The sequence below is a fragment of the Manis pentadactyla genome, chromosome 4 (genome assembly GCF_030020395.1).
Source record: "Manis pentadactyla isolate mManPen7 chromosome 4, mManPen7.hap1, whole genome shotgun sequence".
Taxonomy (NCBI): domain Eukaryota; kingdom Metazoa; phylum Chordata; class Mammalia; order Pholidota; family Manidae; genus Manis; species Manis pentadactyla.
Window position 1 is genome coordinate 19,616,857 of NC_080022.1, and position 17,310 is coordinate 19,634,166.

The 17,310-nt window shown below is 46.2% G+C and overlaps 2 protein-coding genes across 3 annotated transcripts in view; both read left to right on the forward strand.

Annotated features, from left to right (window-relative positions):
- The window catches only part of DHDDS (dehydrodolichyl diphosphate synthase subunit), a 33,444-nt gene extending 22,282 nt beyond the window's left edge, over positions 1–11,162 (forward strand). The window contains exons 7-9 of one of the 2 annotated variants that reach the window (XM_036914859.2): positions 881–995; positions 3,035–3,142; positions 8,811–11,162. In XM_036914859.2, the coding sequence (XP_036770754.1) occupies positions 881–995; positions 3,035–3,142; positions 8,811–9,050 (463 nt within the window). In that variant the 3' untranslated portion in view covers positions 9,051–11,162. The remainder of the gene's footprint in view (positions 1–880; positions 996–3,034; positions 3,143–8,810) is intronic. The other variant, XM_036914860.2, reaches the window with a different exon arrangement.
- A 1,061-nt stretch (positions 11,163–12,223) lies between these two features.
- HMGN2 (high mobility group nucleosomal binding domain 2) lies at positions 12,224–16,033 on the forward strand. The gene is made up of 6 exons (XM_036914862.2): positions 12,224–12,441; positions 13,394–13,438; positions 13,643–13,672; positions 13,999–14,049; positions 14,623–14,718; positions 15,181–16,033. The coding sequence occupies exons 1-6, from the start codon at positions 12,427–12,429 to the stop codon at positions 15,214–15,216; spliced, it is 273 nt and encodes a 90-aa protein (XP_036770757.1). The 5' UTR covers positions 12,224–12,426; the 3' UTR covers positions 15,217–16,033.
- Positions 16,034–17,310: the final 1,277 nt, after the last annotated feature.

Consider the following 17,310-nt stretch of genomic DNA (forward strand, 5'->3'; position numbering starts at 1 on the left):
CTTGCAAATATCACCTTTCCATGGAAAGAGGAAAGAAGAAAAGTTTACTTCAGTTAAATGCTGCCAGTCCCCATTCTTCCTCCATTCCATCTCCTTTCTCAGTGTTTGCTTAGAAAAGTAACTCATTAAACACAGGAGAAGTGATCGTTTTGCTTTTTTAAAAAATCCTAAGGAGTGTGCATTTTTTTCAGTAGTTCAGGTTCCATATGACTTAAGTAAGGTCTTTGAAATATTCTTTATAATAAATTCAATCAATAACAGAAGTACACAAAGTAAGCAGAGATAGTCTTTCCTTCCTTATTTCAGAGGTCATCACTATTAGTAGTATGGTGTATGTCTTCCTAGACTTTGTTCTTTGTTTATATATACATATATTCACATGTGTGAGTATTTGAGTGTATGTGTGTGTATTTTCCACACTGTATATTTTCTGAAACTTGCTTATTGAGATTTAGATCTTAGACATCTTTCTAAATCAATGCATTTAGATTTATGTTTATTAAAAACAATAACATAGTATTTCATCAATTGCAGGGTCAGAAAAAACAGGATGTTTTAATTAAAAGACAATACATAGTCTAGTGGCTACACCTGGTTTTAGGCCTACAGCTAAATGATTTTGGGCAAATTATTCATCTTGTCAAGCATCAAGTTTCCTTATCTATAAAATGAAGATAGGAATACATTGTTTTTGTGAGGATTAAAATCATTAATTAATTTATCAGGCATTTGTTGAGGGCTTTCTGCCTACCAGGTACTTTTAGCTAATATAATTGATGGTGTTCTATAAGCTGGGGAAGCTTTGTATATGGAATTTCACCATAAGAATAATCTGAAAAGAGATATGTGCTTATCTTTGTCTCTTCCCCACTCACCGTAGCGATGTCTCTGAGTCTCTGCTTGATAAGTGCCTCTATACCAACCAGTCTCTTCCTCCTGACATCTTGATACGGACTTCTGGGGAAGTGAGGCTCAGTGACTTCCTCCTCTGGCAGGTAGGTAGTTTCTAGCCACTATTCTGTGTCAGCGTGAAAACTGTGACTATGCCCACAGAATGGATTAGAGGGGCTTATCTGCACCCTTGGCTGTGCTGGCACCAGAGAACTCAAGTGAGGGGAGCTGAAATCTGGAGAAGTGTCTCCAGACCCTTTTCTATGCCTGGTAACATTTGCTGTCCCTTCCTTATCTGTCTCTGGCTCTGCCAGCCCATGGTTCTTCCTCTCTAAAATGCCTAGAGGAAAAATCCAGCTGTGGTAAAAAACTGTAGTGACTGTCCAGCTGTGGTGAAATCCTCACTTGTGCTCCTATTCAAGGAACTGGACTTTTATCTTATTTACCTGAGCATATGCTCCTGCCCTGGCAACCTGCCAGGTACCCCAACACCTCTGGGCTAGATCTTGTCTTAACTAGTCTCTTCCCGTCAGAATAAAGGGATGCATTGATATAAGCACAGTCCACAAGGGATATAAACTACATGCGGATTCTTTCTTGAGGGCCTGCTATTGCCTCCCAGCTCAGTTTACGCAAGTGTATGTTGTCTCCTAAAAGCTCATATCCAAATAAGTTTGTCTTTGTTTGACAAAGAAAATCTGTATTATCTGTTAATTTGGCCCCTGGGTAGCACATGACTGGGGGAAGTCCTTGTTCAGAGAGAGGTTGGCAGGAGAGACTCAGCTTGGAAACAACTGACATGATAAAGTTCCAGAAATTTTAATGGCCCATAGTTTTAAAAGTGAACTAACAAAGATTTAGCCACTGAAGATGCTGTCAGTCTTTGGCTATACTGCAAGAAGTGTAACATGCAGTTACAGTTTCTGTGGCCCACACTGCTGGTCAGATCAGGTTTGGAAAGTTTAAGTGACTACAATGGTAAAATAGAGGATTTTACCAGAAGAGGCCAAGAATGGCAAGGAATCTGGAATTCATGTCCTATAAGGAACGAGTGAAAGATAATAGTTTGGAAAAAGGAAGTATGGTGACAGTTTATTCCCTTGGAAAAAAACACTGAGTTCCTTCTTTGTGCTAGGAATATATCAGTGATCAAGTCAGAAGTAATCCCTACTGTCTTCACACTTAGAGTTTGTTGGCAAAGACAAAACGATTAAGTCATTGCAAACCTTGGGAACAGATAACAAGCAGCTCTAATCTAGCCTTCAAATATTTGAAAGAATATCATTCTGAAGAAGAAACTATCTTGTTCCAAAGAACAAACCTGAGACCTTGGTAGAAATTCAGGAAGGGTGGCACTGGTTTAGTATAACAAGGTGTCCAACAACTAGTTATCCCCCCTGAGGCACTGAATTTCTCACCACTAAAACTATCAAACAGGGGCTATCAAGAGTGTTCCAAAAGGGATTCTTAACATCAGTGGTTATTATTATTAAAGCTCTGTGCTCTGACTGCTTTATGTGCATTATCTTTTTTAATTTTCATAGTATCCTAAAAATTAGGTTTTCATATTACCCTATTTTACAGTTGAAGAAAACTGAGGCCCAGAGATATTAGTAACTTGTCTCAGATCAAATAGATAGTAAATGGTGGAGCCAGAATTCAAAGCCAGGCAGTCCAGTTCCAGAGCCCATGCTCTTTTTGGTAACAGCGCATGCTCTTAACTACTGTGCCATACTTAAAAATAACAATGGTAACTACCATTTGCTCACTGCTGACTTTTATCAGGCAGCATGTCTTCCAGATGACCTCTAAGGGCCAAAAGCCAATAACGTAATCCAGATTTTATTTCATAGTCCTAAAATTGGCTCTTAGAAAAATCCTGGTGGGAATGTTGATAAAGTCTCCCATTCGTTTTGCCTTGCTACAGGCAGGTGACCTAACTGCCTCAGATGACCCCTCCCCCTACTAGTGAGTGAACAGGGCTGGCGGCACCAGCAACTATAGCTCAGGGGTTCCTGTGCCATCTCATCTCTGGGCTTCTGGGTCAAGCTCATCCTGCTCTTTCTTTGGAAGCCTGACCAGGGATGTGTTCCAGCAACATATTACTAAGCCATGTTCTCTTCCTTTCCCCACCTTTTCCCAGACCTCCCACTCCTGCCTGGTGTTTCAACCCATTCTGTGGCCAGAATACACGTTTTGGAACCTCTGTGAGGCCGTCTTTCAGTTCCAGATGAACCATAACATGCTCGAGGTAAGAGCTCAGGGCTGGCCTGACTGGATGTGGCAGGAGAAAAGGTTAGCATTGATTGACCGCCTACTATGTATGCCAGGCACTTGCTCATATGCATGTTAATGATGATATCAGCTACCACTTACTGAGTATTTACTGTATACCAAGCACTGTGAACATTTTATGTGCACCATCTCATTTAATGCTCCTCAAAAAGTCAATGAGGTAGGTAAAAAAAAAAAACAACTCAAAGAGGTAGGTACTATTAGCCCCACTTGTGCAAACGAATAAATCAAAATTACTAGTTAAAGACACCAGTAAGAGACAGAACTGGGATTCAAGTTACATCTTTAATCTCTTTATTATGGAAACCCAGGAAAGGCTTCTCAGAGAGATTGGCCATTATTCCCTGAAGGTGTTAGCCTAATAAACGATTGTTGAAGTGGAAGTATACAAAATCCAAGCCTCTTCCAGATGGGGTTAAGTACAAAAAAGCACTGTCTGTTGTATAAAACTATGTTTTGCCACGACTTTTTACTTCCAGTTTTGTTCACCAGATCTTGAAATAGATTTCATTAGGGGGCAGTCAACCTGCATCTGATTAGAACTCTTAATAATAATGGTGGTATGTGTGGTGGTGACAGTTAACATATAGAGGGTCTAATGAGGCACTTAGGTGTTTTCATGCACGTTTTCTTATTTAGCCCTTCCAACAATCCAGAAGGTTTGGCGTCCTTGTTTTTCAGCTATGGAAACAGAAGGGCAGAGTAACTGTCCCAGAGCCACAGAATTTTACACCCAAAGCTGGTGCTGCTTCTTGAGTCTGGAAAAATAATGATCAGGAGGAAATAATGTATAAGTCAGGGCTTCTCAGACCCTTTGGCATCAAGGGCCCCTTGGAGAATGCCATAGACTATCTCCCTGGAAAAACTGCACAGATCACGCTAGCGCATGGCATTTTGCACAGAATTGCACTTATCACTGAAATACACAGCCTACTTCCAGGGGGCTCACATGACCCCCGAAACCTGTCCACAAATCCCAAGTCTAGGATTCCTGGAGTAAGTAAATCAGATCATGAAGGGTTGGTCATGTGCTTGATCATTTAGTCTCAGAATATGAGGAAATTGAAAGAGCATATTAAGTTTAAGTGAAAGGAAAACAGCAAAATCTCAATTATCCACCTTCAGTGAGGAATGAATATCAGATTTTTCCAGATGACCAAAGCTCCCTTTGAGAACTAAAACTTTTTGGTACCTTTTTTGTGGAAAACTTTCCGAAATGTGCCTTGTACCTAATTCACTGACACCTACTATAGACTAGGCACTTGCTAGTAAGGATGATGATTAGAATAACCCCATTCTTAGGATGATGATAGTGATAATGGTAACTGCTGTCTGTCAGCACTTCACTGTACGGAGGTGCCCTTACAGGGTCAGACTGTTTGCTCTAAGCTAGATGATACCAAAATAGTTGTCTCTGGGATTTCTTGTATATTTTTCTGTGTCCTCCCTCTCATTTCCTGCCGTTGCCAGTAGCCAGCCAATTTGATAGCATCCTCCTTACCTTCTCTACTTATTTACTGTTCTAAATCAGCTATAGTCAAGAAAACCAATCAAGCTTGTTAGAATTATATCTGTAAAGTGAGAGTAAACTGGCTCTGCATGAACCCCAGGGGATTTTGGTGTATGGGCTTTTGTGTATAGGTATTCTTGTCTCTAATTTGGCTGCTCAGAAGCCTTTTATAGTAATTTCAGGTTTCTCAGACATTTTCCTACTTGGAATTACCAAGCAGGAGTTGTCAGAGGAGTTACCTTCAGTAATTGAATAAATACATATCAAGTACCTAGTGAGTCAGGCACTGCATTAAGCACAAGAGATCCCTACCTTCATGGAGCTTATATTCTTACTTGAGGATAGATAATAAACAACTAAACAAATATATAAGATGATTTCAGATTGTAATAAGGCAATGAAGGAAATAGACTGATGTGTTAGGAAGTAATGAAGAGAGCAAGAGGTATTGAGAGCAGTCCTCTGGAAGGAAGCCCTCTCTGAGGAGGTGGGTTTTAGGCCATGATAAAAGATGAGAAGTAGCAAGACACAATTGGACATAGAAAATTGTCAGGGAAGGGGTGGTCAGCAGTGCAGAGCCACTGATCCTTAGTTATAAGCTGCATGGATGGCAGTCTATAAAGGGTCCTCCACAGAGATAAGTCTTGGTGTGTGGTCCACCTCATCTGTAAGGATGATATTATAGAGAAAGAGGGTACATGTTCCCACTAAACCTTCTTTGATGTATTTGTCAAAGATTAAACACCAGGCTGCATCAATGGACCATTTTATTTCTGTTGCTCTTCAAGTAGTCGCTGTGTTCTCCTCAGACAAGCTTGAACTGTTGTCTCAGACATTCCTGACTTTGAAGCATGGTGCTGCCAACTAGCTGTGTGGCTGCCTGGGCAGTTACTTACCCCTTCTGAATATCATTTTCCTCATCTGTAAAATGAGAGGAGTGTTGTTAATAACAATACCTATCTCACAGGTTTGTGATAAGGGTTCAGTAAGCTGATACATAAAAAGTACTGAGTGCAGTGCTGAAACAGAGTTCATTTTGAGATCGGTGGCCACTGTTGTTCACCACACATGTCTCTGGACTTTTCATCAGACCTTTGTCTCCATAGACACGTAGCACCCCACTCATCCTGCTCATTCCTCAGAAATGCATCTCCTGGGTACTGACCTGGCGTGTTTTTTGTGGCAAATGGGGACTATCGGGAGAACCTGTCATTGGCTAATGACATGTTTGCAGCCCATGACCTGCAGCCTCTCTCCAGGCCATAGCAAGGTAGCAGAGGACTTGAGGATTTATGTACTGAAGGGGCTATGACATCTCGTTGCCTAATTCTTCTGAGGAGAGAATAAGAGCAGGGAGGCTTAGTGCCAAGGAGAGGTTCAGATTAATAGGTTAGAGCCCCATTTCTCAGAGTGAGGTCCATGGAGTACTTGCACCGAGACTGCATAAGGTCTGTACAGGAAGTCTCTTAAGAAAATTAGGAACGCCCTCACCGATTGGTTATTGTATAGGGAGAGTAGACAGTATGGTTAGGGAGAGAGAAATTGACTGTTAGGACTTCTGTTAACCTGAATTTTTGGAGGCTGAGTACCTGAGAAGATTTAGAATACTTCTGAATGGGGAGGTAGATCCGAACCACGTGGAGGTTAGACAGACAGGCATTCACATGCAGGCCACTGGTTTCCCAGTCTGCCCCTAGGAAGTACAGCCTATCCAGGGATGCAAGACCCATTTCCTATAGACCTCGCAAGAAGCAACCTTAGTTGAGAAACCAAGGGAACTTCAACCTGCTGTGTGACCTGGGCCAAGTCCCTTCCCACCCTGGTCTCGATGTCCTTGCCTGTACAAAGGGGAGGCTGAACAGATGCTCTTCAGGTGCTGCCCTGACTCCATCATCCTAACAGTGAATCACTGATTCATGGCAAAGAGGGGCCAGGTCTGCCTTGGCTGCAGCCTCTCTGCCCAGCACTCAGTCTGGAGCTGCCATATGGAAGAAGCCTGAGCCTCGTGGAGCGACTCATCCAGCCCTGTGTTTCCTCTCTCCGTAGCTGGGTGCCCCATCCTTTCTGGCTTGCCAGAACTTAGTCTTTTTAGCCCTAGCCACAAGCAGTGGTGACAGAAGAATAGCTAACCATTAATAGCCAGGCACCAGACTGGGCATTCATTATCTCATTTTTCCTCAAACCACCAAGTAAGGGGGATACTAACATCCCCATTTTTCAGATTAAGAAATAGGCTGAGAGGTGAGGGAGTCCTTTAAATAAGACTTTTCAAACCCAGTGCTCCAGGAGGACTCACTCTGGCCTGATCAAGCACTACAATCAACTTTATGTGTGTTTGTCCATTATGCCCACTGCCTGATATTCTCCCATCTTTATCCAAATTATCCCACTGGTTAAAGCCAAGCTAAAGTACTGCCTGTCCATGAGGCTTCACTGGTCCGTGACCTTCATCAACCACAATTTCTCCCTCCTCTGAGCTGCATGGCCCTTCTCTTACCTTCCTAATGACCCTTAGCACATTCTACCCTGTGTTACGGGACTTTGTGTGCAGATCTGGGTCCTAATCAGTCTGCAGGCATGTGGATTGCCGAGACTCTCTCCTCTGCATCTCCATACCCCCACTGAGGCCCTGTACTCAGGACCCAGGGTTCCTCCTGACAAAGGCCAGGAAGAAGCCCTTCCAGTAAGATGGAGAGCCTTAGCATTAACTTCTCAAGCCCATTTTTGTCTCAAACCTCCACATGTGAGCACTTTATCATAGCAAAAGAGTACCCCTGAGTGCCTAGCAGCATTCAAGCGCCTAGGAGGGAGATTTTCCAGAATTTTCCCTTGTCATCTTTATTCACGCAGTCATCTTTATTGGTGAGAAACCTTAGCAGAATCACTTCTTACTCTGAACCTCCATTCTGTTTCCAGTGGATAGAAAGTACCTCCCTAGATCTGTTACGAGGGTCAAGTGCTTGTGCACATGTAAAATACTTTTTAAAGGATGAAGACAACATCAAGGTACTTTCTCACACATGGTAATAGGCTTGACGGGAGGAGCTCTGGTGCAAAGACTGCAGCAGGTTAGAGTGGCAGGCGCACTGTACATTAGTGAGGCACTGCAAGGCTCCAAAGGGATTTTTTCCCTTCTCCAGGAGCATCTCCTCTGCCTTCCTGGGCTCACATGGTCAGTGAGTATTCCCAATACAGAGTGCTCAAGTACCAGAGAGGAAAAGTTGGTCTCTGCCCTCCAGGAGTTTATGGCTACGTATGAGAATCACTGTCAGGGAGCCTGATCACCTACCTGGTGTCCCAACTGGTTCCAGGAGCCCTGAGGGCTCTATCAAGTCTTCAAGGGCTTGTTTTCTAACAGAAAAAGTGGATCTTGGACCCTAATACCTATTCTACCAGGCAGAACACAGTAAGTGACTTAAGAAAGCTGAACATGCTTCTCAGAATGTTCATGGGAGGATCACTTGCTGGAAAAGTCAGGACAGTCTCCCTACAGAAGACAAATCTGGAGTCAAACTGAAAAATAGGTTAGGGAGTTGGGACGATGGCACCCTTTGAGTGACCTGGGAAACCAAAAGTAGTGACTCCATGGACGTAATCCCAGCAGGAACTGGACCTTGTTTGCAGCAGAGAACAGGCAGTAACAAATGGTAAAATTGCTGTTTCTGTTTGAGAGCCTGCTCATATGCTAGAGAGAGTTTCACATATATTATCTCTTAAACTTAAAACCACTCTTCAAGGTAGACACAACCCCCACTTTACAGATGAAGAACTGAGGCTAGGAGGGGATTTTCCCATAGCCACAAAGTTGGTGGGGGAACCAGAAGTCAGACGAACATTTACCTGGTTCCCTTCCAAAGGCAAACCTAAGAAGAATTTTAATAAGTACAGATGGTCCCACCCAAAACAAATCCAGGTGGGCCCAGAATTGCCTTTGCCCTGCCTATACAACACGAGCACCACCCACTGCACGCTTACTCCCAAGCCTTTCCAAATCTGGTACAGACTCCCTTCTGTTCCACTTCACTTAGCCTATTCTGTGCCCTGCCTCTTACCTCCACCCCAGTGCCACCACACCTGAAATGATCTCCCCATCCCAATCCCCACTTTTCTCTAGCAGAAGGCCCGAAACATGTATGCAGAGGAGCGGAAGAGGCAGCAGCTGGAGAGGGACCAGGCTGCAGTGACAGAGCAGCTGCTGCGAGAGGGGCTCCAGGCCAGTGGGGACGACCAGCTCCAACGGACACGCTTACACAAACTCTCAGCCAGACGGGAAGAGCGGGTCCAAGGCTTCCTGCGGGCCTTGGAACTCAAGCGCGCGGACTGGCTGGCACGTCTGGGCACTGCATCAGCCTGAAAGAGGCTGGCCTCCTGCCACTTTGCGCTGCCCTCTGCCTCCAGGGCCCCACTCCCCTTTCTTTTCTTGGTGATAGGCACCTCCCTCCTGATGATGAACTGTGTTCCCTGTGCTTGGGGAAGGAGCCTCTGGAGCCAGGTCTGCTGGCATAGCTATCTTTGGGCTGCCTGGGGCAGCAACCCCTGGGGAGGATTGAGGCTAAGAGTCTCCCACAAGTATACTACACCCAACTCTGGCCAACAATATGTCTGGAGAGCAGGGACCCAGCTCTTGTGCTGCCTGCTCCTTCTGCCTTTGCCACATCTTCTTGTGCTCTCGGATGCACTTTCTTTTTCTACTGGCACATCCTTCAACACACAGAATTTTGGGGAAGAGGTCTCCCCAAAACCCTGGCCCTCTACCCATCCATGTTAGCCTTCCACCCGACTTTCACAAAAGATTTGGCTCCACCTTGGATCTGCTGGTAAATAGCTAATAGCCAGCCAGCGTTATTTGGGCAAGGAAAGGGAGGGAGAGAAAGAAAATTTGCGCATCTGCTGCTCCTCCCCCTTTGCTCTCCACCTGGGATTTGCTATTGAATCTCTGCCCCCTCCCACCATGCAGTGCTGATTGCTCACTGAAAGGCTCAGCGCCCCCAATGGCGCACAGAAGCCAGGCGGGTGATTACAATCCAATTACCTATTGTCGACTCAGCCCACACAAGCTTTTCTCCTCGTTTTGCAGGGCATGGGGCCAGGCTTCACTCCCCAATGAGACTGGCCCCCTCTGTGGCTACAGGGTAACAGAAGGGCCTATAGGCCCTGGTGAGTCTAATCTTGCACAGGCCACCTTCCCTGGACACATCAGGACCAACAGCACAGAAACAAGCATTTCTCCCAACCTAGTGCATCCTGCCCTCACCATCTCAGACTCTGCTTCCCACCTCCTCAATCTTTGAGGCTTCTCTAAGCATATGACCTAGTCCCCTAAATAGACTCTGAGACAATTTATTCTCAGCATGGCAAAGTCTCAACTTGTGAGGGCCAAGGCTACCCAGCAGGGAGAAGAGGGTCGTGTCAAGGGTTGTGTCCTCTCAACTGTTCTTGCCAGGCTTTGCTGCAGAGCTGAGAGGACTAGTGCCTTTGAAGAGCTGTCTGCCTGAGCAACTCTGCTTCAGGTGCCCCGGAGCAGCAGCACCAGCTACAAATACCAACCAAATGCTATGGTTTAGTCTTCCCATTTTACTTTCTGCAAACTGTTTCCCCAGCATCTTCCTCTATGGGAAAGGTGGTGTCTTGCAAACAGTGTTAAGAGCATAGTCTAAATCCCCAACTTCCCTAGACTCCAGTCTCCTCCCCTGCCTGTGCATGGATACCTAGCACTAGACCCCTTGGCCAGCATCCCTGCACCCAGAATCAAGTATAAATTCCAGACACTACGATTGAGAAGCCAATCAGTGCACCCTTTGGCAAGTCCCACACACACACCTGGCACTCCCCACCATAAGTCCCTGGCACAAGGTTCCCAGAGAGCAGGTGCTGTACATTTTCCAGCTTTACAGTACGGCTGTTGACAGACTTAATTAGGGAGGCATGAATTATGTGACTATAATGCAGAGCCCTACAATTAAGGCGGGAATGAGGGGCTGGAGGCAGCAAACGGAATCTGCCCTGTGAGCATGTCTGTTGAGTCCTGCCTTGATTCTGTGTCTGACTCCCTAATATGACTGGGGTACAGCAGAGGTGATTAATGGGGCTGGTATCTCTCTGTGGCCTGAGGTTCTGTATTCTGGGAAAGGTACAGAGTGGGGTGGGGAGGGCCTGCCCCAGGAGGCACTGTAGGGGTGGAAGAAGAGCTGAGAGAGAACTGCCCAGGAGCAGGGGCTGCAAAATAGTTGATATGAATTCATTGTGGTGCTTTTCTACTAGTATGATTTGTACAATCCAGCTCAACCCTTGCCTCAACAAAGTAGGTGGGACCTATTTAAATGTCCTCCCCCCTGTATGAACCAAGTCCCCACTTGATACTTATACTGTGTTCTTCTGGGAGTCAAATAGAATTTTAAAGATTTCTTAGGTGAAAAACTTGCTTTCAAACAGTGCAACAAAAGAATACCATGTTTTGCTGCTGGAATTGTCTGCCCTCCCTCAGGTGCACTCGACCACCTCCAGGATCCTTAACTTCGTGGGGGGGTGAGGTGGGGATGCCACCGGGAAGAGCCCTTTTGCCATGCAACACCTGTTCCTCTACTTGTTTCCTAATCCTCGGACGCTTTCCTCCACCCTCCTTTTCCTCGGGCAAGTGAAAGGAAGCCAGTGTGGAAGGAGGGATTTTGCCAGCTGCGTTTGCAGCGCCCGGTCTTGGTGGCCGCGCCGGGTGGGGGGCAGCTGAGCTTGATGTCTTCAAAGCGAAGAAGCATAGGAGGGAGTGATGGTGGACCTAGGCGGCCAATCTCCATCATTCTGTGGCGAGGTCCTGAGGTCCGGGAATACAAGAGGCCTAAAGGAGCCACTGGACAGGCTTGGGCAGGGTGGGGGCTTCGTTGGCATTTGGGGAGGCGGCTGAGCAACGGGTGCTGAAAGGACAGCTCCTACCTGCCCCACTGCACCCGAAAGGCACCTCTGCGTGTAGTCTCCCCCTCGAACCCTTACGCCACCTCGGATGGACCGCCTTTCAGGTAAGGTGTGGAAGCCTTTCGGCTTCCTCGGAGTGGCAGCTTGGAAGGATGCACGTCCGGCTGCACCAAGCTGGTTTCCCCGCTCTTTCCCCACTTCAGCGTCAGTCTTGGTTCAGGGAACTGCAGCCTGTGCCTCCAAGCCGCGCGCTTCCTCCCGCCTCTGGCGGGTAAGGGCGGTGCGGCCAGGCCTCGCAAACCCTTCTTCTGGGGGCCCCCAGCGGGAACAGGAAGGAAAGCTGCCGAGATGCGCCCTAAGTGTCGCATGGTTTGGAGAAGTGGATAGCTCGGTTGCATAAGGTGGAAGGAACTTGGTAGTTTGCAAGAGCCAGCTCTTGGCGGGAGCTGAAACCCTGAGCCCGCCGACTTGCACGCCACCCCCTCCCATTTATTTCCTTTAACGCACTCCTTCCCCCACTGCGCCCCCCACCCCCTAAGCGCGCCACCGTCTCGCGCGCCCTCCCCCCACACCCCCCTCCTCACTCCCTCCAGAGGAGGTGAGTTTAAACCCCGCCCACGTGACCCCAGCTGGGCCAATGAGCAGCGGCGGGAGGTGAAATCCGGTTCTAACCGGTCCGGGGCTCCCAGCGCTATAAAAACTTTATAAACCCCCCGGAGCCCGAGCAGTGTGAAGAAGAGACGAGAACGACCCCCGGACCGACCAAAGCCCGCACGCCGCTGCACCCACGCGTCTAGCGTTTACGTCCCGCCGCTGTCGCCACCATGCCTAAGAGAAAGGTACGTGGCGCCAGGGCCCCAGGCGCTGGGCCGCCACTGCCGCCGCCACCACCGCTGCTGCCGCCGCCGCTTCCCCAGCTTTGGGGCGCGAGAATCCACACGGGGCTGGAGCAGGCCCAGCAGCCCTGCGCGGGAGCTCGAGGCGGTGTCAGGCGGCCCCGGGCTAACCTTGCGCGGCTCTGCTGCCCGCGGGCGCCAGAGGCCATATTGGAGGAGCGGCAGCCGCGGCGGGAGGAGCCATGTTGGCGGCTGTTTATCCCGTTCCCCTCGGGCTCGACGTGCCCGCCCCGCGCCCCCTCCCCCATCTCTAAGCCCCCACTCCTCCCCGCGGGCGGGCAATTCAAATCCGAAAGGGCGGGAAGGCGGCGCTCAGGGTTGGCGGGCGGGGGAAAGCGCTGCCGCCAAAACGCCGCCGCGAGGGGGCGGGGCCCGTCTCTCTTGGGCGGGGTTTCGCCTTGTGGCCCCGCCTCCCCCGCGCACGAGACGGCACTGGTGCGCGCCGCTGCCGCCTACGAGTTCCCCGGCTGCGCGCGCCTCTCCTCTCCCGCCCTCGACGGCTGCCATGGTAACGGCACTCGGGCCCCGCCTCTGGAGGGGTTGGTTTGCACCGTGTGCAGCTGTTGCTTGGGCCCCGCGCGAGCTGCGCCCCTAGCTCGAGCTTAGCGCGCTCCTACTGGGGCCGCTCGGCGGACTGGGGCTCCAACGACTTCGCTCCCTGCGCGCTTTGGGCCAGATCCAGCGTTAACGCTTACACACACGAGCATGCCCACACCTTTCTAAGCACTCACAATATTTGCATAGGAGCCGGGGGTGCTAAAAATGAAGATTTGTGTGTGCCAGAAAAGTGTGCAAAACTTCTCCAGTTTTTCCTTAGAACCCTGTTAAGCTTAGCGAATCATTAAGAATTGCCTTGGAAGCGGCAACGTTCTTAGTTTCTTTTTTTCTTTAATAGGCTGAAGGGGATGCTAAAGGAGATAAAGCCAAGGTGAAGGACGAAGTAAGTCTTAGTCTCCCTTCTTTCGGAATCATGAGGCCTAGTGCTCCTTTGTAGTGATTAGCCATACATTGGTTTCTGAACTTGCTAAAGTTAAGCACTCTTCACTTCACTTCGTGTATTCTAGAACAAATTGGCAACAAGACTTTTTTTTTCTGAAGTGGTTCAACTGTTCTATTTCCAACTTACTTTTTTTTTCTTTAATAGCCACAGAGAAGATCTGCAAGGTTATCTGCTGTAAGTGTGTCTGCTTTTACATTTTCACATTTATCTTTGAAACTAAGAAAAGCACTGAAAAGCAATCCCCTTTGCTTTCCATGAACTAATGATCAGTGGCTGGTTTTGAATGACCTACTCTGCTGTGAACTTTTGCTGCAGTTAAAATGAGACTTCAGAATCTTACCTGAGTGGGTTTTTGAAGATAGGAAATTATAGCAGAAGACCAGCCACAAAAACTTTATTTAGGAGGGGAAACTTTTCATGCCAGTGGTACTGTGGTTTGGTTGTGGGTTATCGCTCTGGTAGGTCGTACTAAAATTCTGTTCTCTCTCCCCCAAATAAAGAAACCTGCTCCTCCAAAGCCAGAACCCAAGCCTAAAAAGGCCCCTGCAAAGGTAAGCGAGATTGGGGGACAAGCTTGCTTTGAGGAATTACTTAATAAGGCTGAGTGGTTTCCCTTGTTGATGACAGGAGACCTGTGTAACAACTTCATCTAGTGGCAAAAAGTTGAGAAAGTACAAAGTTAATAGGACTGGGCTTTAGAGTAATGTTGAAATTGGTCATCTTCACAGTATCTTAATTCAGCCTAATGGTGACTTCGTTCTGGTTATTTTAAATAGTTTTGATAGCTTGTTTTATGTCTGACATTTGTGATACTGGTTTCCTAATCAAGAGTGCTGTCATTCGTTTACAGAAAATTCTCCACTTGGGTATTAACCATTGAAGGGTTTAAGTTGTTTTCATCTTTCATTTACATACAGAAAATTTTGTGTACTGAAGACCACAGCAAATTAACACATAATTTGGCCTAGTTTTGATCATTTGTTTTTAATCAGTGGGGGAAGATTTATAGTTCATGTTTATCTTTGATAAGCAATTCTTATATTGAAATTTGCAGGCCATACCCTGGTGATATAAGGCAAAACAGTTCTTTTTCTTTTTTTCTTTCTCCTCCTCCTGCATCTTAGAAGGGAGAGAAGGTACCCAAAGGGAAAAAGGGGAAAGCTGATGCTGGCAAGGATGGGAATAATCCTGCAGAAAATGGAGATGCCAAAACAGACCAGGTACAAATGCAATTCACTTTTTGTAAAAAGTCTGCATATTCAATCTGTACTGATTCCAATTGCTGTTACTGACATCCTGTGTCTATCACACCAGTTGTGCCTTTTGGCCCAGAGTTTGCTCGTGCTTTTTCTCTTAGCTTAAAACCTGGGTTCTTAGTCTCTGTCATCCAGGAAGGGGTACCGTGGTGTGAAATCTTTGTCCCGCTCTCATGCTGTACCATTGAGTTTTCCATCTGGGAATAATCTCAGATCTTGTGCTGATGTGCCTCCTTCCCTAATTTTACAGAAAGGTCCAGAGGGGAAGTGATTAGTAAAGTTACCTCCCAAGTGCTTCTCAAAGAAGTACCAAGTCTCAGTGTTGAATTACTTAAAACCTGAGAACAAAGTAATTTTATAGGTGTGATATGAATGAAGATAGTTTTAAAATCTACACATTGTGTGAATCTGTCTGTTTTCTTCCAGGCACAGAAAGCTGAAGGTGCTGGAGATGCCAAGTGAAGTGTGTGCATTTTTGATAACTGTGTACTTCTGGTGACTGTACAGTTTGAAATACTATTTTTTATCAAGTTTTATAAAAATGCAGAATTTTGTTTTACTTTTTTTTTTTTTTTTAAGCTATGTTGTTAGCACACAGAACACTTCATTGTTGTTTTTTGGGGAAGGGCATATGTCACTAACAGAATGTCTCCAAAACTGGATTAATGTGAGGGGGAAAAAACACCTTTCCCTTCTAGTTTTGAGAGACTTCCTCTTGGCTCCCATGAGGAGGGATTTCTTGATGTTGACACACATTAGCCACCTTGGCACAAATGCCTTGTGGTATGGAAAAGCTAAAATTCGTTTTTATGTCCTCTTCTCCCTCTGCCTTCAACATAGACTTGACTCCCTTAAACCCAGGGACCTGACCCCAAAATTTGGTTACCAGTTTGTCAGGCAATCTGGACTTTCTGGTGCCACCATTGAGATGGCATCTGTCAAAAGAGTAGCAGTTCCTTTAGATCATGAATCTTGAGATTGATAATTCTGCCATTTTCATTTCACTTCCTGAAAGTCAGGGTCGGCTTGTGAAAAGTTGTTAAACAACATGCTAAATGTGAAATGTCAACCCTCACTCTAAACTTTCCCTATTGAGAGCATCAAATGAAGATTTCATTGGGTTTTTATAGTGGCTTTCTGATTTTGGTAGTCCAATCATTGAAGAAGGGAGTTTGAAAGTTGTTGTATACTGTTAACGATTGTCTGCCCATGTCCTGCCTGAAATATGATTGTTTATGAAAAGTATCTTTAATAAAGCTGGATACAGTTTGGCTTGGAATGCTGCCTTGAATCTTTTCCCAAGAGTGGGGGAGCCTAGTTTGTCCAAGTCTCTAGGGCCAGGGTATGTTTTGGTGTGAGATACAGCTTCATGTACAACTAATCTCTAGAATAGGTGCTAGGTGGAGTTAGGAAACACCCCAGGAGTAGGCTGGTGGTGAGAGGCTGGGAGTAGACAAGTGACTGTACTTGGTGATGCAGCATTACCTGAAATGTATTTTTAAACGCAGATTTTGGTAGATCTGAAGGTTTGGCCTGATAGCGGACAGCAAAAGAGCTTTTCCACTTCATTTAACATTTATAATCTGTAAAATTAGCAAATTAGTAGATCCAAGTATAATCTTTGATTATAGAAAAAATTGCTTCTGGGTCTATACACAATTGGCAGTAAGATGTGGAAGAAAGCTGGCACTCTGCTCTTAAGCAGGCCTGTGAGTGAATTGCTTAGATTCTTGTCCTGGCTGGTGAACCTCTAGCTCCAAAAACAGGATGTTAATGAGGACTTCCCTGATTGTTTTAGTTTAGAGACCCTGCAGAGAACCCCTTTCTTTGTAAGAAAGTATCTGGTAAGAAGTAGAATTTGTAGTAAATTGATGCTTGCTTGCAATCTGACTTTGCCTTTGAAGGTCACCTTATATTGCTTAGTTGAAAAGTAGAGCTGCACGTGTTAGCGCCCTTTTTATGGGTAAGGAAATGGGCTCAGATGAAGAAATTTTGTTCAAGATTATGTGTACTTCCAGTGAGTAACAAAGTCAGGATTCCCACCCCCAGTTGTAGTTTAAAAGTTATTTCTGACTTAGACTTCTGTTTGGAAGCACCTTTTGAATAAATAGAATTGGTCCACTTAAGCAATTGGCTTTGCCATTTGCTTTTGTTATTGCAGGAATAGTTTTGGGTTGTAGATAACATTAATTTTTATTCAGGGAGAGTTAACATCTTCCAGAGTGGAAACCTTTACAACTGTTAGGAGTTGGGGGCACAGCAGCTTGGTATTTGAGCAGAAGTTAAAGAAGTTAAAGCCACAGTTGGGGTTATTTGATCAGTGTATGAATTCAGATTCAGTGAAATGTGTTGAGCACTGTAGAGCACACTAGGGGCTTGGCCACATGCTTGCTCTTTTTAGGTATTTGGCCACATGCTCTTATCTAATCTTTAGGTAGATCCTGTGTGGGTGTTGCCCCCGTTTTATAATTAAGAAACAGAAGTGACTGGCCAAGGTTAAAAACTAGAAATTAGGATGAGTAGGGTGAGCTCAAACTTTTTTTCCTTCCCAGAAAA

Coding starts and splice junctions, on each gene's coding strand:
- HMGN2 (XM_036914862.2), top strand. Junction 13,439..13,642: donor AAGCCAAGGTGAAGGACGAA/GTAAGTCTTAGT, acceptor TTTCTTTAATAG/CCACAGAGAAGATCTGCAAG. Junction 13,673..13,998: donor GATCTGCAAGGTTATCTGCT/GTAAGTGTGTCT, acceptor CCCCAAATAAAG/AAACCTGCTCCTCCAAAGCC.